Consider the following 25,532-nt stretch of genomic DNA (forward strand, 5'->3'; position numbering starts at 1 on the left):
AATGTAGCTATCAGCTAAATAGGTAGCTATTTTAACTAAGTATGTAGCTGTTACAGCTGAAAAATGTAGCTATTTTAGCTAAATATGCGGCTATTTCAGCTAAATATCTGGCTATTTCAGGTGTAATTGTCTCTATTTCGGCTAAAAATATAGCTATCATCTAAAAATGTAGGTATTTCAGATTTTTTTTTAGCTATTTTATTTAAAAAAATTTATTTTAGCTAAACATGTAGCTATTTTAGTTATGTGGCTATTTCAGCTAAAAATGTAGCTATTTCAGCTAAAAATGTAGCTATTCCAGCTAAAAATGTAGCTATTCCAGCAAAAAAATTAGCTATTTCAGTTAAAACATTTTGCTCTTTCAGCTAAAAATCTTGCTATTTTGGCAAAATATGTAATTATTTCAGCTAAAATTGTAGCTATCAGCTAAATAGGTAGCTATTTTAACTAAGTATGTAGCTGTTACAGCTAAAAAATGTAGCTATTTTAGCTAAATATGCGGCTATTTCAGCTAAATATCTGGCTATTTCAGGTGTAATTGTCTCTATTTCGGCTAAAAATATAGCTATCATCTAAAAATGTAGGTATTTCAGAATTTTTTTTTAGCTATTTCAACTAAAAAATGTTATTTTAGCTAAACATGTAGCTACTTTAGTTATGTGGCTATTTCAGCTAAAAATGTAGCTATTTCAGCTAAAAATGTAGCTATTCCAGCTAAAAAATTAGCTATTTCAGTTAAAACATTTTGCTCTTTCAGCTAAAAATCTTGCTATTTTGGCAAAATATGTAATTATTTCAGCTAAAATTGTAGCTATCAGCTAAATAGGTAGCTATTTTAACTAAGTATGTAGCTGTTACAGATAAAAAAATGTAGCTATTTTAGCTAAATATGCGGCTATTTCAGCTAAATATCTGGCTATTTCAGGTGTAATTGTCTCTATTTCGGCTAAAAATATAGCTATCATCTAAAAATGTAGGTATTTCAGAATTTTTTTTTAGCTATTTCAACTAAAAAATGTTATTTTAGCTAAACATGTAGCTATTTTAGTTATGTGGCTATTTCAGCTAAAAATGTAGCTATTTCAGCTAAAAATATAGCTATTCCAGCTAAAAAATTAGCTATTTCAGTTAAATCATTTTGCTCTTTCAGCTAAAAATCTTGCTATTTTGGCAAAATATGTAATTATTTCAGCTAAAATTGTAGCTCTTTAAGCTAAAAATCAAACTATTTCGGCATATTTACTGTGATGCATCGTTCTAATCAAATAAAGTTTTTGGATAAAGATCTGATCCAGAGACCAGGACCTCTTTAGTCTGCGGCGTTGGCGAAGGAAAAAGGAGGTTTTGACCGACCTTGACCTCCAGGTCCACACTGGCGATGGACTCGATGAGGTCTCTCCTGGTGGCGGCGGCCACTTTGAAGCGGTAAATGCCGATCTGTTCGTAGTCCAAGGGCTTGACCAGGCGGATCAGGCCGGTGTCGCCCTCCACCAGGAAGGTGCCCCCGTGGTTGCTGTCCGGCGTCTCCCCACCGACTGCGGCGAAGGATCCGGTCTGCCCGAGGCCCATGTAGACTGAGCCCAGCGCCGTCCCCACCGCCGTGTCCTCTGGGATGGTGAAGGAGTACTGCGGCTGGCTGAAAGACGGGATGTAGGCGTCCGGCGGAACCACGTGGATGAAGGCCGACACCAGCGAGTGTTTGGCCGGCGAGCCGCAGTCTGTGGCTTTGACGAAGAAGGACAACACTGTCCCCTGCAGGTGGTCCATGGTACTCTTGGTCATCATCCAGCCACTGTCGGACTCCACCTGGACGCACAATGGGGACCACGTGTTCAGAACCGTCAAGTCCGGCTCGCAGATAACTCCCGGCCCACTCGCCTCCAGAACGTCCACCAGGGACAAGCGTGCCTCGCTGTAGAGGGAGTAGACGATCCTCCCGTTGGCGCCGCCATCCGGGTCGCTGGCCTGGATTTGTGTGACCAGGGAACCTTTGCCGGCGTTGGCTTTGACGCTCATGCGGTACTCCACCGCCCTGAACCGAGGCGCGTTGTCGTTCTCGTCGGCCAGGACCACTCGCACCGTGCAGAAGGAAGCACGTCCTGGAAAGAACCGGCAGGGAGGTCATTTCAATACCCACCCCCGGGTGGGCGCGACACCCACCTCCGAGTGTGTACGATAAGAGGTGTGTACAGTACGCACCTCTGGGTGTGTACGATATGCACTTTCCGGTGTGTACGATACGCACTTTCGGGTGTGTGTGATACGAGGTGTGTACAACAATACACTTCTAGGTGTGTACGACGATACACTATCAGGTGTCATACAGTTTGTGGGAAAAAAAAAAAGGAAATTTGTGAAAAAAAAATTTGAGTTGGTGAAACATTTCTGTTTGTGTATATTTCTTTGAGTCCGTTGAAAAAAGTTTGACTTTGAAAAACATGTTTTTGAGTTTGTGAAACTTTTTTTGTGTTTGTGAAACATTTTTGAGTTGGTGAAATCTTTTTTTGAGTTTGTGAAACATTTTTTTGAGTTTTAAACAGTTTTTTTGTGTTTGTGAAACATTTTTGAGTTGGTGAAATCTTTTTTTGAGTTTGAAACAGTTTTTTGAGGTTGTGAAACATTTTTGTGTTTGTAAAACATTTTTGAGTTTGTGAAATGTTTTTTTTGTTTTCAACTTTCTTTGAGTTTGTGAAATATTTTTGAGTTTGTGAAACATTTGACTTTGTAAAACATTTTTTGGAGTTTGAAACATTTGTTTCTCTTTCTGAAACTGTTTTTGGACTTTTTTGTTTGTGGAACATTTTTGTGTTTGTGAAACATTTTTGAGTTGGTGAAATCTTTTTTTGAGTTTGTGAAACATTTTTTTGAGTTTTAAACAGTTTTTTTGTGTTTGTGAAACATTTTTGAGTTGGTGAAATCTTTTTTTGAGTTTGAAACAGTTTTTTGAGGTTGTGAAACATTTTTGTGTTTGTAAAACATTTTTGAGTTTGTGAAATGTTTTTTTTGTTTTCAACTTTTTTTGAGTTCGTGAAACATTTTTGAGTTTGTGAAACATTTGACTTTGTAAAACATTTTTTGGAGTTTGAAACATTTGTTTCTGTTTCTGAAACTTTTTTGGGACTTTTTTGTTTGTGGAACATTTTTGTGTTTGTGAAACATTTTTGAGTTTGAAAAATTTTGTTTTCAACATTTTTTTGAGTTTGTGAAACATTTTTTCGAGTTTGTGAAACATTTTTTCGAGTTTGTGAAACATTTTTTCGAGTTTGTGAAACATTTTTTCGAGTTTTGGAAACATTTTTTTGAGTTTGTGAAACTTTTTGAGGTTGTGAAACTTTTTTTTTTGAGTTTGAGTTTGTGCAACATTTTTTTTGAGTAAGTGATATAAATGTTTATGGCTTTGTGCAACATTTTTTTTACAAAGTAAAATAAATTGTAGAATTTGAAAAAAATGTTTAGTTTGTGAAACATTTTTTGAGTCCATGAATCATTTTTTTGAGTTTGTGAAACATTTTTCAGAGTTTGTGAAACATTTTTCAGAGTTTGTGAAACTTTTTTTTTTTTGTAGTCTGTGAAACAGTTTTGAGTTTATGAAACTTTTTTGAATCTGTAAAACATTTTTCTGAGTTTGTGAAACATTTTTTGAGTTTTAAAAAATGTCAAGTTTGTGAAGCATTTTTTGAAGTCTGTGAAACATTTCTTTCGACTCTGTGAAACATTTTTTTGAGGTTGTGAAATATTTTTTTAGAGTTTTAAACTTTTTTTGAGTTCGTGCAAACATTTTTAGTTTGTGAAAAAAAGGTGAGTTTGTGAAACATTTTTTTGAGCTTGAGAAACATTTTTTAAGTCCGTGAAAAAATTATTTTAGTTTGTGAACATTTTTTTAGAATTTTAAGAAATGTTTAGAATTTGTGAAACAGTTCTTTGAGTTTGTGAAAGCACTTTTTTTTTGTTTTTCAAAAATTTTTGGGAGTTTTGTGCAATATTTTTATTTTATTTTGTGAAAATAAATGTAGAATTAAAAACAAATGTTTAGAGTTTGTAAAAATTAATTTTGAGTTTGTGAAAACACATTTTTTTGCAGTTTGTCAAACTTTTTTGGGGAGTTTGTCAAACATTTTTTTTAAATTTGGAGTTTGGGCAGTAATTTGACTCCAAACAAGTCCTTGTGATGAATGACCATTAATTCTGAGTTAACTCCAGCCAAGATGCAGGAAATGGCGACAGAAGACAAGTTTGGACTACCTCCACCGTCCAGCGCCATGACGGTCAGCACCATGTCCTTGTTCTCCGGGTCCTCCCGGTCCAGTTTCAGGGCGGTGGAAATGAGACCGTCGGCGTCGACCACGAAGCGACTTTTCCCAAAGTCGTTGACAAAGGAGTACGTGATCTGGCCGAAAAGCCCCGAGTCCTCGTCCGTGGCTCGGACCTGCGGGAGCGGGGGCGCACTTTCAGAAAGGGCCCGTCGGGAACAAGGGGGCACGATTACACACACACCTGGATGACCTTTGACCTCGGCGGGGCGTTCTCGCGGACCTCTGCCAAGTAGAACCTCTGGCTGAAGACCGGACTGTAGAGGTTGGCTCCCAGGACACGGACCACTACCTGGAAATTACATCATCTGCGTTTTTGTGTCGGTCATTTTTATTTATTTTTTTTTTTTTTTGTAGATTTAGCAGATACTATATATGCCCCTCCCCCTTTTTTCCCTCCGACAGTACATCTCCTTTCTTTTTAACATTTTTTCTCGGAAATCCAGGTTTTGTCTTTCTTTTCCTGGCGTCTTCCCGGTCTTGCTATGTTTGTTTTGCCTACTGGAGTCTCCCGTCCGCCACACTCTTTGAAGGAGCGCCACAAGTTTCATGTTGCGTCATTCAATCAAGTAACGCGGCAGACGTGAAGACCACAGAAAATATATCTGATTTTTTTTTATCTGAAAAATTTGATATTTTTATCTATTTATGAATTTTTATCTCATAATTATGACTATCTCATGTTTTTAATTTTTCTTATCTAATTTAATATTTGGATTTCATTATTTAGATTTTTTTCTGAAAACTCTACATTACTAAATTATCTCATAATTATTCTTATCGCAATTTTTTTTTAAATCTCAAAAATTCTATATTTTATTCTAATAACTATGACTTTTTATCTCATAATATACATTCTTTTATTTAAATTTCAAAATTTAGATTTTTTTTTTGGAAAACTCACTTTTTGTCCCCTATTTTAAAATGTTCATTATCAAAATTATGATTATTTTTCTCTCAAAAATTTGATATTTTAATCCATGACTTTCTATTTCATAAATATGACTATCTCATGATTTAAATTTGTCTTATCTTATTTAAATTTTGAATTTGTTTTTTTTTTGCCTACTGCAGTCTCCCGTCCGCCACACTCTTTGAAGGAGCGCCACAAGTTTCATGTTGCGTCATTCAATCAAGTAACGCGGCAGACGTGAAGACCACAGAAAATATATCTGATTTTTTTTAATCTGAAAAATTGGATATTTTTATCTATTTGGTATGACTATCTCATGATTTATTTTTTTCTTATCTAATTTAAAATTTGGATTTCATTATTTAGATTTTTTTCTGAAAACTCTACATTACTAAATTATCTCATTATTCTTATCGCAATTTTTTTTTAAATCTCAAAAATTCTATATTTTATTCTAATAACTATGACTTTTTATCTCATAATATACATTCTTTTATTTAAATTTCAAAATTTAAATTTTTTTTTTGGAAAACTCACTTTTTGTCCCCTATTTTAAAATGTTCATTATCAAAATTATGATTATTTTTCTCTCCAAAAATTTGATATTTTAATCCTTCTATTTCATAAATATGACTATCTCATGATTTAAATTTTTCTTATCTCCTTTAAATTTTGAATTTGTTTTTTTTTTGCCTACTGGAGTCTCCCGTCCGCCACACGCTTTGAAGGAGCGCCACAAGTTTCATGTTGCGTCATTCAATCAAGTAACGCGGCAGACGTGAAGACCACAGAAAAGATAGATTTTTTTTAATCTAAAAAAAAATGATATTTTTATCTATTTATTATGACTTTTTAATCTCATAATTATGACTATCTCATGATTAAAATGTTTGTCATTTAAAATTTGGATATAGTTAGTTAGATTTTTTTGGAAAACTAAATTATTAAAATTTTTACTTTTTGTTTCATAATGATGACAGTCTCTTATAATCATGACTTTTTATGTTATGTTGACTTTCTCATCTCATCCAGTCAACTTTTTATCTCATAATTATGACCATTTATCTCATGATATACATTTATCTTATTTAAATTTCAAAATGTGGATTTTAATTTATTTTTTGAATGCACACTTTTTCTACCCTATTTTAAATTTTTAATCCTCATAATTATTTTTTTTTAATCTCAAAAAATTTGATATTTTTATCTAATAATTATGACCTTTTATCTCATGATATACATTTTTTTATCTTATTTAAATTTCAAAATTTGGATTTTATTTAATTTTTTGAATGCACACTTTGTATACCCTATTTTTAATCCTCATAATTATGATTTTTTTTTTATCTCAAAATTTTGATATTTTAATCTAATAACTGACCTTTTATCATGGTATAAATGTTTTATCTTATTTAAATTTCAAAATTTGGATTTTCTTTTCTTTTTGAATGTGCACTTTTGATACCCTATTTTTAATTTTCATAATTATGATTTTTTTAAATCTCAAAAATGTTATATTTTAATATAATAATTATGACCTTTTATCGCATGATATACATTTTTTATCTTATCGAAAAAAAAAATTTTCATTTTTTTCATTTCATCCCCTATTTAAAATTTTTAATTCTCATGTTTTTTTATCTAAAAAATTTGATATTTTAATATGATAATCATGACTTTTTATCTCATAATATGCTTTTTTTTTATCTTATTTAAATTTCAAAATTGTGATTTCTTTTTTGAATGCGCACATTTTATCCCATATGTTTTATTGTCATAATTTTGATTATTTTTTTAATCTAAAATAATTCAATATTTTTATTTAATAATAATGACTATCTCATGATTTCAAGTTTTATCTCATTTAAAATTTGGATTTCATTATTTAGATTTTTTTTGGAAAACTAAATTAAGATTATATCTTAATTTTGTCCTTTTTAATCCCATAATTATTCTTATCGCATAATTTTGATTTATTGTTTTATAATGATGACAGTCTCTTATAATCCTGACTTTTTAAGTTCTCATGTTGACTTTCTCATCTCATCTCAACTTTTTATCTCATAATTATGAACATTTTATCTCATGATATACATTTTTTATCTTATCTAAATTTCTAATTTTCTATTTTCACTTTTTTGAATGCGCACATTTTATCCCCTATTTTTAATTCTCATAATTATGATTTTTTTTAATCTCAAAAATGTGATATTTTAATCAAATAATCAAGACTTTTTATCTCATAATTTACATTTTTTTATCTTATTTAAATTTCCAAATTTTGAAATTTTTTTTGAATGCGCACTTTTTATCCCCTATTTTTAATTTTTGTCTCTCATAATTTAGATTTTTTTTTTCATCCAAAAAAATTCTATATTTTTATCTAATAATTATGACTATATCATGATTTAAATTTTTCGTATCTCATTAAAAATTTGGATTTCATTATTTACATTTTTTTGAAAACTAAATTAAGGATATCTCTTAATTATTTTTATCGCATAATTTTGACTTTTTATTTTATCATGTTGACTTTTTTTATCTCATAATTAGGATTTTATCTCATGAAGTCAATTTTCTGTCTCATAATTTCAAATTCCTATTTCAACATTTTAATTTTCATCCCACAATCTCGATGTTCTTATCTCATAATTTAGATATTTTTTTAATCTGGATTTTTAGACTTTTTATCTCCTAATTTCTTTTTTTTTTCTTTTTAGGGGTGTCCAGACTACGACCAACGAGACGTCACAAGTTCAACATCAAATCCATCTTCTATACCAGGCGGCGTCTGAACGCCACACACTTGCTGCCATCTGGTGGACATTGTGAGTAAACAAACCTTTAAAGTACTTTGAAGTAACAGCACAGCATTTACTTGTAAGACCCGATCCCCAAAAAAACCCTCATACTTCCCAACTCGTATTCATATTTAACATTTTTAATACAAAAGGCGACACGGATGCCGCGTGACCTTTTAAGGGCCCGCAGGCGTCACCGAGTCGTCTTATTATTCCGCGAGTGTCCACCTTCCGCGTTGGCAATTAAAAAAAAGCCGACTCTGCAGAGCGCCGCTCCGAGACGGAACGTTCCACTTGGCAGCCGGTGCTGCCAGTAAATCTTACGTGACGTGGACACGCGTTGACCTCTGACTCCGAGCTGCATGTCCGCTAATAAAGAGAACTCCCCCCCCCACCCCCTTCAACCCCAACCCGCCCGCCATCACCTGCGCCGTGTTGGTGAAGACGCCGTCTGACACGGAGACGTTGAGCTGATGGAAGAGCTTCATGCCTTGTCGTCTCTTGTTAGACAAACGCAGCACGCCAGACTCCGCCTCCATGCTGAACGCCATCCTCTCGTTCCCGGACAGGATGCTGTACCTAAAGGAGGGGGGGAGGGGGAGGGGGGGTCAGAGCTGTGATGTCTGCTTAGCAACCAATATGGCTTCTTCCATCCAGGATCAATTCTCATAGCAATATATTATTGCTAGTTCGGTCAATTATTAGGGACGGAATGTCTCTTTGGGACAGAGGACCATATTGTGTTTCTAAGGTTTTATTATTATTATACCGCCGCCTCTTTGAGCTGTAATTTGACCCCCTTAACATGCTTCAAAACTCACCAAATTTAACACACACATCAGGACTGGCGAAAATTACGATCTAATCAAAAACCCAAAACTCAAAATTTGCGCTCTAGCGCCCCCTAGGAAAAACACAGACTAAACTGCTTGTAACTTGCGTTAGGAATGTCGTAGAGACATGAAACAAAAACCTCTATGTAGGTCTGACTTAGACCTAGATTTCCTCCACTGACCTCCTTCAGCAAAAATCAACAGGTAGTTGGCAAAAACCCCTTCAACACAAAAGTTTCCTAAAAAATGTCATTTTTGCTTCTTTGAGCTGTAATTTGACCCCCTTAACATGCTTCAAAACTCACCAAATTTAACAAACACATCAGGACTGGCGAAAATTACGATGTAATCAAAAACCCCATACTCAAAATTTGCGCTCTAGCGCCCCCTAGGAAAAAACACAGACAAAACTGCTTGTAACTTCCATTAGGAATGTCGTAGAGACATGAAACAAAAACCTCTATGTAGGTCTGACTTAGACCTAGATTTCATACACTGACATCCTTCAGCAAAAATCAACAGGTAGTTGGCAAAAACCCCTTCAAAACAAAAGTTTCCTAAAAAATGTCATTTTTGCTTCTTTGAGCTGTAATTTGACCCCCTTAACATGCTTCAAAACTCACCAAATTTAACAAACACATCAGGACTGGCGAAAATTGCGATCTAATAAAAAACCAAGCCCCAACACTCAAAATTGCGCTCTAGCGCCCCCTAGGAAAAACACGGACAAAACTGCTTGTAACTTCCGTTAGGAATGCCGTAGAGACATGAAACTAAAACCTCTATGTAGGTCTGACTTAGACCTACATTTCATACACTGACCTCCTTCAGCAAAAATCAACAGGTAGTTGGCAAAAACCCCTTCAAAACAAAAGTTTCCTAAAAAAATGTAATTTTTGCTTCTTTGAGCTGTAATTTGACCCCCTTAACATGCTTCAAAACTCACCAAATTTAACAAACACATCAGGACTGGCGAAAATTGCGATCTAATAAAAAACCAAGCCCCAACACTCAAAATTGCGCTCTAGCGCCCCCTAGGAAAAACACAGACAAAACTGCTTGTAACTTGCGTTAGGAATGCCGTAGAGACATGAAACAAAAACCTCTATGTAGGTCTGACTTAGACCTACATTTCATCCACTGACCTCCTTCAGCAAAAATCAACAGGTAGTTGGCAAAAACCCCTTCAAAACAAAAGTTTCCTAAAAAATTTAATTTTTGCTTCTTTGAGCTGTAATTTGACCCCCTTAACATGCTTCAAAACTCACCAAATTCTACACACACATCAGGACTGGTGAAAATTGCCATCTAATCAAAAAACCAAAACTCCAAATTGTGCTCTGGCGCCCCCTAGGAATAAAACACAGACAAAACTGCTTGTAACTTGCGTTAGGAATGCCGTAGAGACATGAAACAAACACCTCTATGTAGGTCTGACTTAGACCTAGATTTCATACACTGACCTCCTTCAGCAAAAATCAACAGGTAGTTGGCAAAAACCCCTTCAACACAAAAGTTTCCTAAAAAATGTCATTTTTGCTTCTTTGAGCTGTAATTTGACCCCCTTAAAATGCTTCAAAACTCACCAAATTCTACACACACATCAGGACTGGTGAAAATGGCGATCTAATCAAAAACCCAAAACTCCAAATTGTGCTCTAGCGCCCCCTAGGAATAAAACACAGACAAAACTGCTTGTAACTTGCGTTAGGAATGTCGTAGAGACATGAAACAAAAACCTCTATGTAGGTCTGACTTAGACCTACATTTCACACACTGACACCCTTCAGCAAAAATCAACAGGTAGTTGGCAAAAAACCCTTCAAAACAAAAGTTTCCTAAAAAAAATTAATTTTTGCTTCTTTGAGCTGTAATTTAACCCCCTTAAAATGCTTCAAACTCACCAAATTTAACAAACACATCAGGACTGGCGAAAATTACGATCTAATCAAAAACCCCAAACTCAAAATTTGCGCTCTAGCGCCCCCTAGGAAAAAACACAGACAAAACTGCTTGTAACTTCCATTAGGAATGTCGTAGAGACATGAAACTAAAACATCTATGTAGGTCTGACTTAGACCTACATTTCATACACTGACACCCTTCAGCAAAAATCAACATGTAGTTGGCAAAAACCCCTTCAAAACAAGTTTCCTAAAAAAAATTTAATTTTTGCTTCTTTGAGCTGTAATTTGACCCCCTTAACATGCTTCAAAACTCACCAAATTTAACAAACACATCAGGACTGGCGAAAATTGCGATCTAATAAAAAACTAAGCCCCAACACTCAAAATTGCACTCTAGCGCCCCCTAGGAAAAACACAGACAAAACTGCTTGTAACTTCTGTTAGGAATGTCGTAGAGACATGAAACTAAAACATCTATGTAGGTCAGACTTAGACCTAGATTTCATACACTGACCTCCTTCAGCAAAAATCAACAGGTAGTTGGCAAAAACTCCTTCAAAACAAAAGTTTCCTAAAAAATGTCATTTTTGCTTCTTTGAGCTGTAATTTGACCCCCTTAAAATGCTTCAAAACTCACCAAACTGGACAAACACATCAGGACTGGTGAAATTTGAGATCTAATAAAAAAACCAAACCCCAACACTCAAAATCGCGCTCTAGCGCCCCCTAGGAAAAAACACAGACAAAACTGCTTGTAACTTCCGTTAGGAATGTTGTAGAGACATGAAACAAAAACCTCTATGTAGGTCTGACTTAGACCTAGATTTCATTCATTGGCATCCTTCAGCAAAAATATACAGAAAGTTGGCAATTACCCCTTCAAAACAAAAGTTTTGTAAAAACCTGTCACCTTTTTTCAAACATTATCTCCTCTGAGCGCGTTTGTTGTGTCGGCTTCAAACTCGCACAGGAAAGAGATTGAACTCTTCTGATTAAAAGTTGCCCAAAGAGTTTTTTTAACTGCTCCGGTTTTGATTTTACGAGCCTTCAAAGAACTGCTGCGCTGATGCTGCTGGACCTTGTTATCTAATCCATCTGGACTGGACTGGACTTTCACAATATTATGTTAGATCCACTATGGACTGGACTCTCACTATTATGTTAGATCCACTATGGACTGGACTCTCACTATTATGTTAGATCCACTATGGACTGGACTCTCACTATTATGTTAGATCCACTATGGACTGGACTCTCACTATTATGTTAGATCCACTATGGACTGGACTCTCACTATTATGTTAGATCCACTATGGACTGGACTCTCACTATTATGTTAGATCCACTATGGACTGGACTCTCACTATTATGTTAGATCCACTATGGACTGGACTCTCACTATTATGTTAGATCCACTATGGACTGGACTCTCACTATTATGTTAGATCCACTATGGACTGGACTCTCACTATTATGTTAGATCCACTATGGACTGGACTCTCACACTATTATGTTAGATCCACTATGGACTGGACTCTCACTATTATGTTAGATCCACTGTGGACTGGACTCTCACTATTATGTTAGATCCACTATAGACTGGACTCTCACTATTATGTTAGATCCACTATGGACTGGACTCTCACTATTATGTTAGATCCACTATGGACTGGACTCTCACTATTATGTTAGATCCACTATGGACTGGACTCTCACACTATTATGTTAGATCCACTATTGACTGGACTCTCACTATTATGTTAGATCCACTATGGACTGGACTCTCACTATTATGTTAGATCCACTATGGACTGGACTCTCACTATTATGTTAGATCCACTATGGACTGGACTCTCACTATTATGTTAGATCCACTATGGACTGGACTCTCACTATTATGTTAGATCCACTATGGACTGGACTCTCACTATTATGTTAGATCCACTATGGACTGGACTCTCACTATTATGTTAGATCCACTATGGACTGGACTCTCACTATTGTGTTAGATCCACTATGGACTGGACTCTCACTATTGTGTTAGATCCACTATGGACTGGACTCTCACTACTATGTTAGATCCACTATGGACTGGACTCTCACTATTATGTTAGATCCACTATGGACTGGACTCTCACTATTATGTTAGATCCACTATGGACTGGACTCTCACTATTGTGTTAGATCCACTATGGACTGGACTCTCACTATTATGTTAGATCCACTATGGACTGGACTCTCACAATATTATTTCAGACCCACTCGACGTCCATTGCATCCACTCTCCCTTAGAGGTGGGGGGTTACCCACATCTGCGGTCCTCTCCAAGGTTTCTCATAGTCATTCTCTTCGACGTCCCACTGGGTTGTGAGTTTTTCCTTGCCGTTATGCCGGCGCTGAACCTTGGATGTGGTTGTGGCTTGTGCAGCCCTTTGAGACACTTGTGATTCAGGGCTATATAAATAAACATTGATTGATTGATTAATCGCTACCTGGCATAATTGCCACCATAGATAGCAGCCTATCCATTTTTTTAAATCCACCACGCCCCCTGCAGTACATCTGCGGACCCCCAGGGTTGAAAACTCCTCACCTCAGCTTCTGGGCGTCGCCCATGTCGGCGTCCGAGGCCTGGACGCAGGTCACAAAGTGTCCCCGGGGGGCCAGCTCGCTGACGAACGCCTCGTAGAGCGACTGGCCGAAGTTGGGCGGGTTGTCGTTGGTGTCGGAGACCGCCACCGCCACGCTGACGTCGCTGCTGAGGGCGGGGTCGCCGCTGTCCGTCGCCCTGACGATGAAGTTGAAGCGCTGCGCCAGCTCGTAGTCCACCAGGCGCGCCGTGAACACCAGGCCGCCGTCCCGTTCCATGTGGAAGTAGTCCGTGCTGTTGTTGAGGTCCGGTACGATCTGGTAGCTCACTGCCGAGTTCTTGTCGGAGTCCTGGTCCTGAGCGGACACCTGCCGTGAAGGAAGTTCTGCATCTCAGCAGGGATGGCAGGCCCACAACAACTCACCGTTCCATTCAGAACCATTATTTCATTATGTTTGATGCAAATCGTGATTAAAAACTAGAGATGTCCAAAAATGTCGGACTGCCGCCCCCGATAAATGCTTTAAAAATATAATATCGGAAATGATCTGTATCGCTTTTAAGAAAGTAAAATGTATGACTTTTTAAATGCGGCTGTATGGAGCGGAACACAGACGTGGGGAGAACTTCAGAGCGCCAATAAACCTTAAAGGCCTACAGAAATGAGATGTTCTTATTTAAACGGGGATAGCAGCTCCATTCTATGTGTCATACTTCATCATTTCACCATATTGCCATATTTTTGCTGAAAGGATTTAGTAGAGAACATCCACGATAAAGTTCCCAACTTTTGGTCGCTAATAAAAAAGCTTTGCCTGTACCGGAAGTAGCAGACAATCATGGCCACCAGCAGCGAGAGCGATTCGGACAGAGAAAGCGATAAATTCCCCATTAATTTGAGCGTGGATGAAAGATTCGTGGATTAGGAAAGTGAGAGTGAAGAACCAGAAAAAGAAAAAAAAAAGACGAGGGCAGTGGGAGCGATTCAGATGTTATTAGACACATTTACTAGGATAATTCTGGAAAATCCCTTATCTCAGGGGTGTCAAACTCAAATACAAAGTGGGCCCAAAATTTAAAACTGAACAAAGCCGCGGGCCAAGGTTGAACAAATTAACCTTTTAATAGGGACCCAAACAAGTTTTCATTGAATTTTGAACAAACAAGGCTTAAATAACTTTATAGTGACATGCAAATTTGAGTTTTAAATAATAATAATAATAATGAAAAATATCAATGGCATATCAAATAAATTTTAAATAAAAATGTAATGCCTCTTTTCTATTTGCAGCCTTCTAAGGTAAAAATCAACATGAATTTTTTCCACAGGCTAATAAATTTGAAAATAAAATAACAATGAATAAATCCACCATTTAGGCCTTTTTACTGCTCAGTTTGCGACACACGAATCTAATCTGATGTGCCCAAGCCATCTTAATTTTCCTGAAGGAATCAATAAACTACTATCTATCAATCTATCTTTTCTTGGATGCTAGTTATTAATGTCAGCGCTCAGGCTTTGAGCTAAGGCAACCTGAGGTGGGCAGGGTTTGGTGGGAGTGTATTGTAGCGTCCCGGAAGAGTTTGTGCTGCAAGGGTTTCTGGTGTTTGTTCTGTTGTGTTTATGTTGTGTTACGGTGTGGGTTCACAGTGTGGCGCCCATTTGTAAGTGTTAGGGTTGTTTAGACGGCCACCCTCAGTGTGACTTGTATGGCTGTTGATCAAGCATACCTTGCACTAACTTGTGTGTGTGTGTATGTGTGTGTGTGTGTGTGAGTAAAAGCCGCATAGGGATGTGACGAAAGGTTGTAGAGGACGCTTAAGGCAGTGACTTTAAGCCACGCCCCGAATATTGTTATCCCGGTGGAAATAGGGAGAAATTCGGGAGAATGGTTGCCCCGGGAGATTTTCGGGAAGGCCACTGAAATTTGGAAGTCTCCTGGGAAAATCGGGAGGGTTGGCAAGTATGAGTATTAGCGGTGAATGTGGTGTTACAGCGGCACCGCCGCTGTATAATACCGGCGGGCCAGCTTTAATGTTAATTTGATATTGCGTCAAGGGCCAAATGAAATTACACGGCGGGCCAAATTCGGCCCGCGGGCCAGAGTTTGACACCCATGCCTTATCTGCTTATTGTGTTACTAGTGTTTTAGTGAGATTATATAGTCGTACCTGAAAGTCGGCGGGGTGTGGTCAGATAAACAATCGGTAAGTATATTAAAAGTTCTTTAACCGCCACCGGTGTGGCAACAAAAATGCGATACAGACAAAAAGTGAAGTGTGAAGTGAAGTGAATTATATTTATATAGCACTTTTCTCTAGTGACTCAAAGTGCTTTACATAGTGACACCCAATATCTAAGTTACATTTAAAGCAGTGTGGGTGGGACTGGGAGCAGGTGGGTAAAGTGTCTTGCCCAAGGACACAACGGCAGTGACTAGGATGGCGGAAGCGGGAATCGAACCCGCAACCCTCAAGTTGCTGGCACGGCCACTCTACCAACCGAGCTATACCGCCCCAAAAGTGCCCCATTTACCGAGACCGAAGGCAAAGCTCTCAATTTACTGGTCGATCTACGTTCCCATCCTCACCTATGGTCATGAGCTTTGGGTCATGACCGAAAGGATAAGATCACGGGTACAAGCGGCCCAAATGAGTTTCCTCCGCCGTGTGGCGGGTCTCTCCCTTAGAGATAGGGTGAGAAGCTCTGCCATCCGGGAGGAACTCAAAGTAAAGCCGCTGCTCCTCCACATGGAGAGGAGCCAGATGAGGTGGTTCGGGCATCTGGTCAGGATGCCACCCGAACGCCTCCCTAGGGAGGTGTTTAGGGCACGTCCAACCGGTAGGAAGACCCAGGACACGTTGGGAAGACTATGTCTCCCGGCTGGCCTGGGAACGCCTCGGGATCCCCCGGGAAGAGCTGGACGAAGTGGCTGGGGGGAGGGAAGTCTGGGTTTCCCTGCTTAGGCTGTTGCCCCCGCGACCCGACCTCGGATAAGCGGCAGAAGATGGATGGATGGATGGTATATAAACCATCAGACTGTGTGGTCGCTAGTAGTGGGTTTCAGTAGGCCGTTAGAAATAATGTGCAATGGTCAAAAACGCTTGAAAAATGTGGACGGTGAAAACTTTCCAGGAAGAGGTGAAAATATGGCTAAGGAAAACCATGAATTCCTGGAAACTTGAGTTGATTGTCCAAGGTGAGTGGAGTGTGTGGATGCTTCTAATCAGTTGAGAAATGTTGATATTGTGCAAGTTAGAAAAATGGCCCATTCATTTTCCATGGGAAAAATTACACGGAATTCTGAGGTGGTTTTTACCCTCCATAACAAGTTGAATGTTGTCACTGTTGGTTGAATAGTTGAAGACTGTCTCTCTTGGGGGCGAAGGAACCAAAACTTTCCATGCTTCATGATCATGAATATAATGAACAGAATTCCGTCGTCCAGACAGTTTAATTAACTCGTCTAAGAGTTGTCTTGTGCAAATGTTGCGACAGCGGTCGCGTATTTTCAAAAGGTCGAGAGCTTTTCCCGGAGAAATATCAAGCTCCACTCATGAATAACGCGGCGGATGATATGGTAACGCCAGAGCCGCATGCTAAACACGCACCTGCAAGACGCTGGTTCCAATCATGGCGTTCTCAGCCAGCACGGCCGAGTACGAGGGCTTCTGGAACAACGGCGGGTTGTCGTTGACGTCGAGCACGACGACGTCCACGTCCACCTCGGACTTGGCCCCCGTCAGTGTGTCGGTGGCCCTGGCGGTGAGGCGGTAGTACTGCGTGGTCTCGTAGTCCAGAGGGTAGAGCACGCTGATGACGCCCGTGTCGAAGCCGATGTCGAACTGGAGCGAAGGGTCGCCGCCTGCGATGGTGAAGATGATGCCTTGGCCGGTGGGGCTGGTGGCGTTGACGCTCAGGAGCGAGGTCGACACGGCGATGTCCTCCGGGACCGTGACGCCGTAGAAGGGCTTGTCGAACACTGGCATGGCTTTATTGAGCACCGTGATTGGAAGCTCCACCTCGCTGGACAGGGAGGGGGCGCCACCATCCGCAGCCACGATGACCACCTTGTACTCTGCATTCGACAAGTCCGCTTCAAATACTCTCTTTAACATCAGCTCACCTGTCACAGGATTCACCTGTAGGGTAGATACATAAATGATTTAATGTACCTTTTTAAAAGGACACTGCTGAAGAAGAAGCGGAATCACCTGGAAGTTTCTGTGTGGCTCTTTGAGGCTGTAGGTCACCTGCCCGTTTACGCCCAAGTCTCGGTCAGTGGACGACACCCTGAAAATAGACAACCCGGGTTCTGCTTCCACCTGTACTGTGGCGTAGTAAGGGAGGTTCACAAACTCTGGGGCATTGTCGTTGTCGTCTTCAATCTGGAAAAAGACTTAAGTGAGACCAGACAACCAAGACCGGGCCACATTCAGACGTCCATCTCACCTGCACTCTGACGTTGACCCTTGCCACCTTTAGTACCTCGTCCTCTTTACGGACCTCCACGACCAGCTCATAACTGTCCCGCTCCTCGCGGTCAAAGGGTACTCCGGCGGTTAGCAGCGCACCACACGTCGGCCGGATGGTGAAAAGACCGCCAGGGTTAAGCAGCGAGAACCTGAGTGGTTCATTAAGGCGGTGGCCAACGGCGTTCACCACGGCGAGTATGGTCAGGTTCCGAGTGTTCTCTCGAACGGAGGCGGAGTAGAGCGGGGAGGTGAAGGAAAGGCCGCTGTTGACGGCTTGGCGGACAAGCACCGTGACCAACGTCACGCTCGAGAAACGGCCATCCCAAACCTTGAAGACAGATATCAAGAGTATCCTGTGAATTTTACGGGTGATGTAGTCAAGTTCATATTGTACTGATACAGATTTTGTATTAATATTATATTGGAGTCTGCAGTGTTGCTTATTGACGTGCACGTGTTTTGATGGGCTGACCTTCAAGTTGAATCGATAGCGGTCCCTGCTGAGGTTCTGATTGATAACCGTTACAACCCCGCTGCTGCGGTCCACTGTGAAGTGCTCCAGGTTTCGGTCCACCAAGGAGTAAACCAGCTGAGGAGTGGGGGACTTGTCAGAGTCCAAAATCATGTCCGGGTCATACGCGTCAACCCGTAGGACCTCAACTCCCACGTAGGTAGGCAGGAGAAGGATGGTCTCATACATGTCCTGAGAGAACTTTGGGGGTGAGTCGTTGATATTGATGACCTAAGATGTGGAAAGGGAGAACCAGCAGAGTGAGGTAACTTCTTGGAAAAGCGGGAAATGACCGGCTGACTATGCACCTTTATGACGACTTCAGCAGGGCTGTCAGCACTTTTTGAAGGCTGTCCGCTGTCTCTGACATGAACCCTGAAAATAAACTCAGGGAAGGTCTCATAATCCACACTGGCAATCGTCCTAAAACAGAACCAGAGAGAATTAAGAAATCAGGTATAATGAACGCCAAATGCCTGGCTCTTACCGGATCGAACCAGTCCCAGGGTCCACGCTGAAGAACATGCGAGCGGTCTCGTCTATAATCTGGAATACCAGCAGGGCGTTGTGATTGCGGTCTTCGTCGATCGCCTGGATCACCAGAGGGTTGCCATCGTCCGCCAGAACCACGCTGTTGAGTGGGGCCGCCTCACTGATCACCCCCACGTACCTGCCACAAGGAGGTCCGACATGGGGGTTGAGGACTTCTAGTCAAAAGCCATGACCGACCATCACTGCACCAAGACTCATTTCGATACCTTAATTGTCGGAAGACAGGTGCATTATCGTTGATGTCCCCCACCTGCACGACGACTGTGGCGCTGGCCTCCACGCCCGCCATGCTTAAAGCACGGACCATCAGTAAGTAGGACGGCGTTTTCTGACCACAGAAAGACACGTGACCAGATTTCATCATCAAATCTTCTAACTCGATAAAATGAAGCACGAACCAACCTCAAAATCAAAGAGTCTGCGTGTGCTGATGATGCCGGTGTGGTGATTAATAGAGAAGCAGTTTTCCTCGTTGCCCTTGGTGATGTCATAAATGAGCGACGAGTGGCTCACGGCGCGAACTGCGGTCACGTAAGCCCCGGCGGTGCTGTTCTCCATGATCTGCTTGAACACAGAAACATCAGCCGAGTACTGAATGAGGCAGGGATTTTTACGTCCATCCCCTTTACCTCGGCCTGATACTCCTCTTGGGAGAATTTGGGCTTGGACAAGTCGGAGAGCATCAAGGAGACCCGGACGGAGCACAAGGCCATTAGTGGAGGAAATCCGCTGTCGACGACTCGCACGGTGAGCGTGTAAAAGCCCACCGAGGTGATATCCAGCTCCTTGTCGATGAAGATTAGACCTGTGCTGTTATTTATGGCAAACAGCCCCCAAGTGTTACCTGAGAACAATAAAACACTTTAAACCTCAGACAACAAAGTCAATATCACCAGACAAAAGGAGTCCTACCTGCTTGTATGGTGTAGGTGAGTTGTCCGTTTATCCCGTTGTCTTTGTCCAGAGCTGTGACTTGCATCACCGACGAGCCCACAACAGAAGACTCGTAGACCACGGCGTCATACACGGTGCTGGTGAAGTAGGGAATGTTGTCGTTGGCGTCTTCCACTGCCACCAGGATCCGAGCCAGGTCTCGGTTGAATGGGAACTCCTGGTCCTTGACCTGGGGCCACATCAGACCACATGAGGACGGTGCTTGGATGTACATACCGTATTTCCTTGAATTGCCGGCGGGTATATAGTATGCGCCTGCCTAGAATTACCGCCGGGTCCGCAAAATATTATTTTTATTAGCGCATGTCTAGAATTTCCGCCGAGTCAAACTCGTTTTGCAAAATAAATAGGATATGGCTAGAATTTCCACCGGGTCAAACTCGTCACGTCACGAGTGTCACTTCACCTGTCATCATTTTCAAAATGAAGGAGGCTGATTTCAATCATTTGAAATCGCATAAAGGGAAGAAGATTAAGAGCTATTCAGTAGGATTTAAGGTCCAAGCTATTGAATATGCTGAAAAGAACCGTAAGCAGCTATGTTTTATTAATATACCGTAGCTGCGTGTGTCAAATATGAGTCATTAAATGACTCCCGCCTCCTGGTGGTAGAAGGCGCTAGTGATCCTTCTTGCGACAACAAGCAGCAAGAGTGAGCAGCGATTGTTTATTTTTTCCTCTCGCTTGCACTTTTAACATGGAGGATTACATATCTTAAAGAAAACTGTTTTCTAAACTGGACTTTCAATCGAAGCAGGAGGTAATAAAGAAAGATCTCTATCGAGACAGAGAGACTGGGGCGGCATAGCTCGGTTGATAGAGCGGCCGTGCCAGCAACTTGAGGGTTGCAGGTTCGATTCCCGCTTCCGTCATCCTATTCACTGCCGTTGTGTCCTTGGGCAAGACACTTTACCCACCTGCTCCCAGTGCCACCCACACTGGTTTAAATGTAACTTAGATATTGGGTTTCACTATGTAAAGCGCTTTGAGTCACTAGAGAAAAGCGCTATATAAATATAATTCACTTCACACTTCACTTTTAAAACTGAAGAAAGATAAGGAAGACTTCTATAAACAAGTTATCGATGCTTTTATTATGGTAAGACCATAATAACGTTTTTTTTATTAAATGTGCTTTTCATGATGGTATCCTTACATCACACTCAAATTTCTAAGCGCAGGCCTAAATTTACATGCCGTTGGTAGGTGCCGGAGTGAGAAGAGGTTTCAAATAATTAGCCCCCCGGCGGCAATTCAAGGAAATACGGTAGATCAGACTCAACATCTGCCCACCATGACGGTGAGGATGTGCTGCGTTCGAGTCTCGTAGTCCAACCGGTCCGCCGTGTACACCACGCCCGTGCCCGGGTTGACCCGGAACAGCCTCATGCTGGCCGGGTCCACGCTGCTGTAAATGGAGTAACTGAGCCGACTGCGCTCGTCCAAGTCCGACGCTCGAACACGCAGCAGCTCCGTGTCCACGGGGACATCCTCTGAGACGCTAATGTCGTAGGCCGGCTGAGAGAAGACCGGAGGGTTGTCGTTGCTGTCCTGGACCCGGATGAACACCTGAGAGGAAGGTACATTTGATGCGATATGGAGAACAATACCAATACCAATTGTGGCCATCAGATCCAAGGTCCAATCTCCGAGAATACCATCTCATGTTGTCTAGCTTTCAACCAACAACACCAAAAAGTACTCAAAGAGTCTGTGGGTTCAATGGACTTTTCTGGGTAGCCCATTTATCATTGGGACTATGTGGATTACCTTCTCGGACGCTTCCCGGGCCTAAGTAGGTGAAATTCAAACCTCAAGGATGCTTAGAAAAACGGGTTAGGGTCAGGGTTGGGGGCAAAAACTGAAGAGCCCCTCCCAACACTAATTTGTATCAGAACAAGAAAACTGGAGAGTTTAGGGACATGTGACAGTATTTGTGAAAAGGGTCAATATTTTTGTGGAGGATATTGTCGTATGTCAGAGAAAAGGGGTGTGCCACCAACCCTATTCTATTAGAATGTTATGTCCATATTATAGTTCTTGTGGCACTCAATCTGGGATCAACCTGGGTGGCAATAAAGTTCCTTGAATCTTGATTTTTTTTTAAAGGCTGACCAGCCCAATTATCACTGAAGTCAAGTCCAGGGTCAGTCATTTTCTGTTTTTGAGCAAGTTTCATATACATGCTCAAAAATGTTGGATTATTTTGGTAACCTACTTTATGGGTTGCGAGTGTTGAGTTAGATTTTGGGGTTATTTTTCTATGGAGTAACCTATTTTCTGGGTTATAGGGCTATTAATGTAACCCAATTTTTGGGTTTGTCAGAGAGTAACCCATTTTTGGGTCCATCCATCCATTTTCTACCGCTTATCCCCTTTTGGGGTCGCAGGGGGTGTTGGTGCCTATCTCCGCTAACATCCGGCGGAAGGCGGCATACACGCTGGACAAGTCGCTACGTCATCGCAGGGCTTTTTTGGGTTGGTGGCATTTTTTTGTTTAAAGGTTGACCAGTCCAAATACCACAGAAGTCAAGCCCAGGGTTATTATTTTTCTGTTCCTGAGCAATTATTCTATACCCGCTAAAAGCTGTTTGGTTATTTTGATAACCCAATTAATGGGTTGTAAGTGTTGAGTTAGATTTTGGGGTTATTTTTTATATAGAGTAACCTCATTTCTGGGTGATAGGGCTATTAATGTAAGTCAATGTCTGGCTTTTTCAGAAAGTAAGCCATTTTTTGAATTTTTTGAAATTTATTTTACAGGCTGACCAGTCCAAATACCACAGAATCAAGCCGAGGGTCATTATTTTTCTGTTCCTGAGCAATTATCCTATACGCGCTAAAAGCTGTTTGGTTATTTTGGTAACCCAATTAATGGGTTGCGAGTGTTGAGTTACATTTTGGGGTTATTTTTTATATAGAGTAACCTATATTCTGGGTTATAGAGCTATTAATGGAGCTCAATTTCTGGGGTTGTCAGAGAGTAACCCATTTTTGGGTTGTTGATTTTTTTATTTTAAAAGCTGACCAGTCCAAATACCACAGAAGTCAAGCCCAGGGTCATTATTTTTCTGTTCCTGAGCAATTATCCTATGCACGCTAAAAGCTGTTGGGTTATTTTTGTAACCCACTTTATGGGTTGCGAGTATTGACTTAGATTTTGGGGTTATTTTTTATATAGAGTAACCTATTTTCTGGGTTATAGAGCGATAAATGTAACCCAATTTCTGGGTTTATTAGAGAGTAACCCATTTTTGGGTTGAAGGCATTTTTTATTTATTTTAAAGGCTAACCAGTCCAAATGCCACTGAAGTCAAACCTGGGGTCATTATTTTTCTATTCCTGAGCAATTATCCTATACATGCTAAAAGCTGTTGGGTTATTTTGGTAACCCACTTTATGGGTTGCGGGTGTTGAGTTCGATTTTGGGGTTATTTTTTATATAGGTTACTCTATATGTATATAGAGTAACCTATTTTCTGGGTTATAGGGCTATTAATGTAAGTCAATTTCTGGGGTTTATCAGAGAATAACCCATTTTTTGGGTTAGAGGCTTTTTTTTTGATAAAAATTTATTTTTTTTTCTGAAAGGGGGAGTATATTATAGAGTAACATTATTTATAATCACACATGAAATGTGTCCTTTACCTTTTAAATACTTGAGCATACTGTATACAACTACTAGGACCACACAAGGCAATGCTGGTGGTAATAATGATATTAATAATAATAATAATAATAATAATGGTTGTCAGCCATTTAAAATAAGATGTTTGGACCGGCAGCGTCTCCAACGGGTCCCATTTTTTTTATAGTCTTTGGTATGACTCGGCCGGAGTTTGAACTCACAACCTACTGATCTCAGGGCAGACACTCTAACCAGTAGGCCACTGAGTCGGTGTTGGCGTCTCTTCTCAAGGACAGGGCTATCACTTTTGCATTCCAAAGTCTGAATTTATTGCTTGTTTGCTTTCTCCAAGTTGAACATAAACATTCGCCACGTGTAGAACATGATACGAGTTGATTAATTCACTTCTGTACCCCCGGCGGCGTCCCCAATGGGTCCCATTTTTTTTATAGTCTTTGGTATGACTCGGCCGGGGTTTGAACTCACAACCTACCGATCTCAGGGTGGACACTCTAAGTCGGTGATGGCGTTGAGCTAGAAATATGGTCTTTTCTCAAGGACAGGGCTATCACTTTTGCATTTCAAGGTCTGAATTTATTGCCTCTTTTCGTGAGATAGTTAACTTGACCCCGGTGGTTGGCTTTCTCCAAGTTGAATATAAACATTCACCACGTGTAGAACATGATACGGGTTGATTAATTCACTTCTGTACCCCCGGCGGCGTCCCCAATAGGTCCCATTTTTTTTATAGTCTTTGGTATGACACGGCCGGGGTTTGAACTCACAACCTACCGATCTCAGGGTGGACACTCTAAGTCGGTGTTGGCGTTGAGCTAGAAAGATAGTCTTTTCTCAAGGACAGGGCTATCACTTTTGCATTTCAAGGTCTGAATTTATTGCCTCTTTTCGTGAGATAGTTAACTTAAACCTGGTGGTCCGCTTTCTCCAAGTTGAATATAAACATTCGCCACGTGTAGAACATGATACGAGTTGATTAATTCACTTCTGTACCCCCGGAGGCGTCCCCAATAGGTCCCATTTTTTTTATAGTCTTTGGTATGACTCGGCCGGGGTTTGAACTCACAACCTACCGATCTCAGGGCGGACACTCTAAGTCGGTGTTGGCGTTGAGCTAGAAAGATAGTCTTTTCTCAAGGACAGGGCTATCACTTTTGCATTTCAAGGTCTGAATTTATTGCCTCTTTTCGTGAGATAGTTAACTTAAACCTGGTGGTCCGCTTTCTCCAAGTTGAATATAAACATTCGCCACGTGTAGAACATGATACGAGTTGATTAATTCACTTCTGTACCCCCGGCGGCGTCCCCAATGGGTCCCATTTTTTTATAGTCGTTGGTATGACTCGGCCAGGGTTTGAACTCACAACCTACCGATCTCAGGGTGGACACTCTAAGTCGGTGATGGCGTTGAGCTAGAAATATGGTCTTTTCTCAAGGACTGGGCTATCACTTTTGCATTTAAAGGTCTGAATTTATTGCCTCTTTTCGTGAGATAGTTAACTTGACCCCGGTGGTTGACTTTCTCCAAGTTGAATATAAACATTCACCACGTGTAGAACATGATACGAGTTGATTAATTCACTTCTGTACCCCCGGCGGCGTCCCCAATAGGTCCCATTTTTTTTTATAGTCTTTGGTATGACACGGCCGGGGTCTGAACTCACAACCTACCGATCTCAGGGCGGACACTCTAAGTCGGTGTTGGCGTTGAGCTAGAAAGATAGTCTTTTCTCAAGGACAGGGCTATCACTTTTGTATTCAAGGTCTGAATTTATTGCCTCTTTTCGTGAGAGAGTTAACTTAAACCTGGTGGTCCGCTTTCTCCAAGTTGAATATAAACATTCACCACGTGTAGAACATGATACGAGTTGATTAATTCACTTCTGTACCCCCGGCGGCGTCCCCAATAGGTCCCATTTTTTTTATAGTCTTTGGTATGACTCGGCCGGAGTTTGAACTCACAACCTACCGATCTCAGGGTGGACACTCTAAGTCGGTGTTGGCGTTGAGCTAGAAAGATAGTATTTTTTCAAGGACAG

General features: G+C 40.6%; 1 protein-coding gene across 1 annotated transcript in view; it reads right to left on the minus strand.

Annotated features, from left to right (window-relative positions):
- LOC133550485 (protocadherin Fat 3-like) overlaps window positions 1–25,532 on the minus strand; it is a 187,683-nt gene that overhangs the window by 135,294 nt on the left and 26,857 nt on the right. The window contains exons 6-22 of the mRNA XM_061896465.1: window positions 21,141–21,416; window positions 19,806–20,016; window positions 19,523–19,737; window positions 19,296–19,454; window positions 19,100–19,221; window positions 18,829–19,011; window positions 18,650–18,764; window positions 18,303–18,572; window positions 17,808–18,158; window positions 17,570–17,743; window positions 16,967–17,497; window positions 13,358–13,722; window positions 8,450–8,603; window positions 4,495–4,602; window positions 4,243–4,426; window positions 1,879–2,099; window positions 1,354–1,806 (exon numbers count right to left, since the gene is read on the minus strand). Coding sequence (XP_061752449.1) covers window positions 1,354–1,806; window positions 1,879–2,099; window positions 4,243–4,426; window positions 4,495–4,602; window positions 8,450–8,603; window positions 13,358–13,722; window positions 16,967–17,497; window positions 17,570–17,743; window positions 17,808–18,158; window positions 18,303–18,572; window positions 18,650–18,764; window positions 18,829–19,011; window positions 19,100–19,221; window positions 19,296–19,454; window positions 19,523–19,737; window positions 19,806–20,016; window positions 21,141–21,416 — 4,092 coding nt within the window. The remainder of the gene's footprint in view (window positions 1–1,353; window positions 1,807–1,878; window positions 2,100–4,242; window positions 4,427–4,494; window positions 4,603–8,449; window positions 8,604–13,357; window positions 13,723–16,966; window positions 17,498–17,569; window positions 17,744–17,807; window positions 18,159–18,302; window positions 18,573–18,649; window positions 18,765–18,828; window positions 19,012–19,099; window positions 19,222–19,295; window positions 19,455–19,522; window positions 19,738–19,805; window positions 20,017–21,140; window positions 21,417–25,532) is intronic.

Source organism: Nerophis ophidion, linkage group LG04, assembly GCF_033978795.1.
Source record: "Nerophis ophidion isolate RoL-2023_Sa linkage group LG04, RoL_Noph_v1.0, whole genome shotgun sequence".
In the NCBI taxonomy this organism is placed as follows: Eukaryota; Metazoa; Chordata; class Actinopteri; order Syngnathiformes; family Syngnathidae; genus Nerophis; species Nerophis ophidion.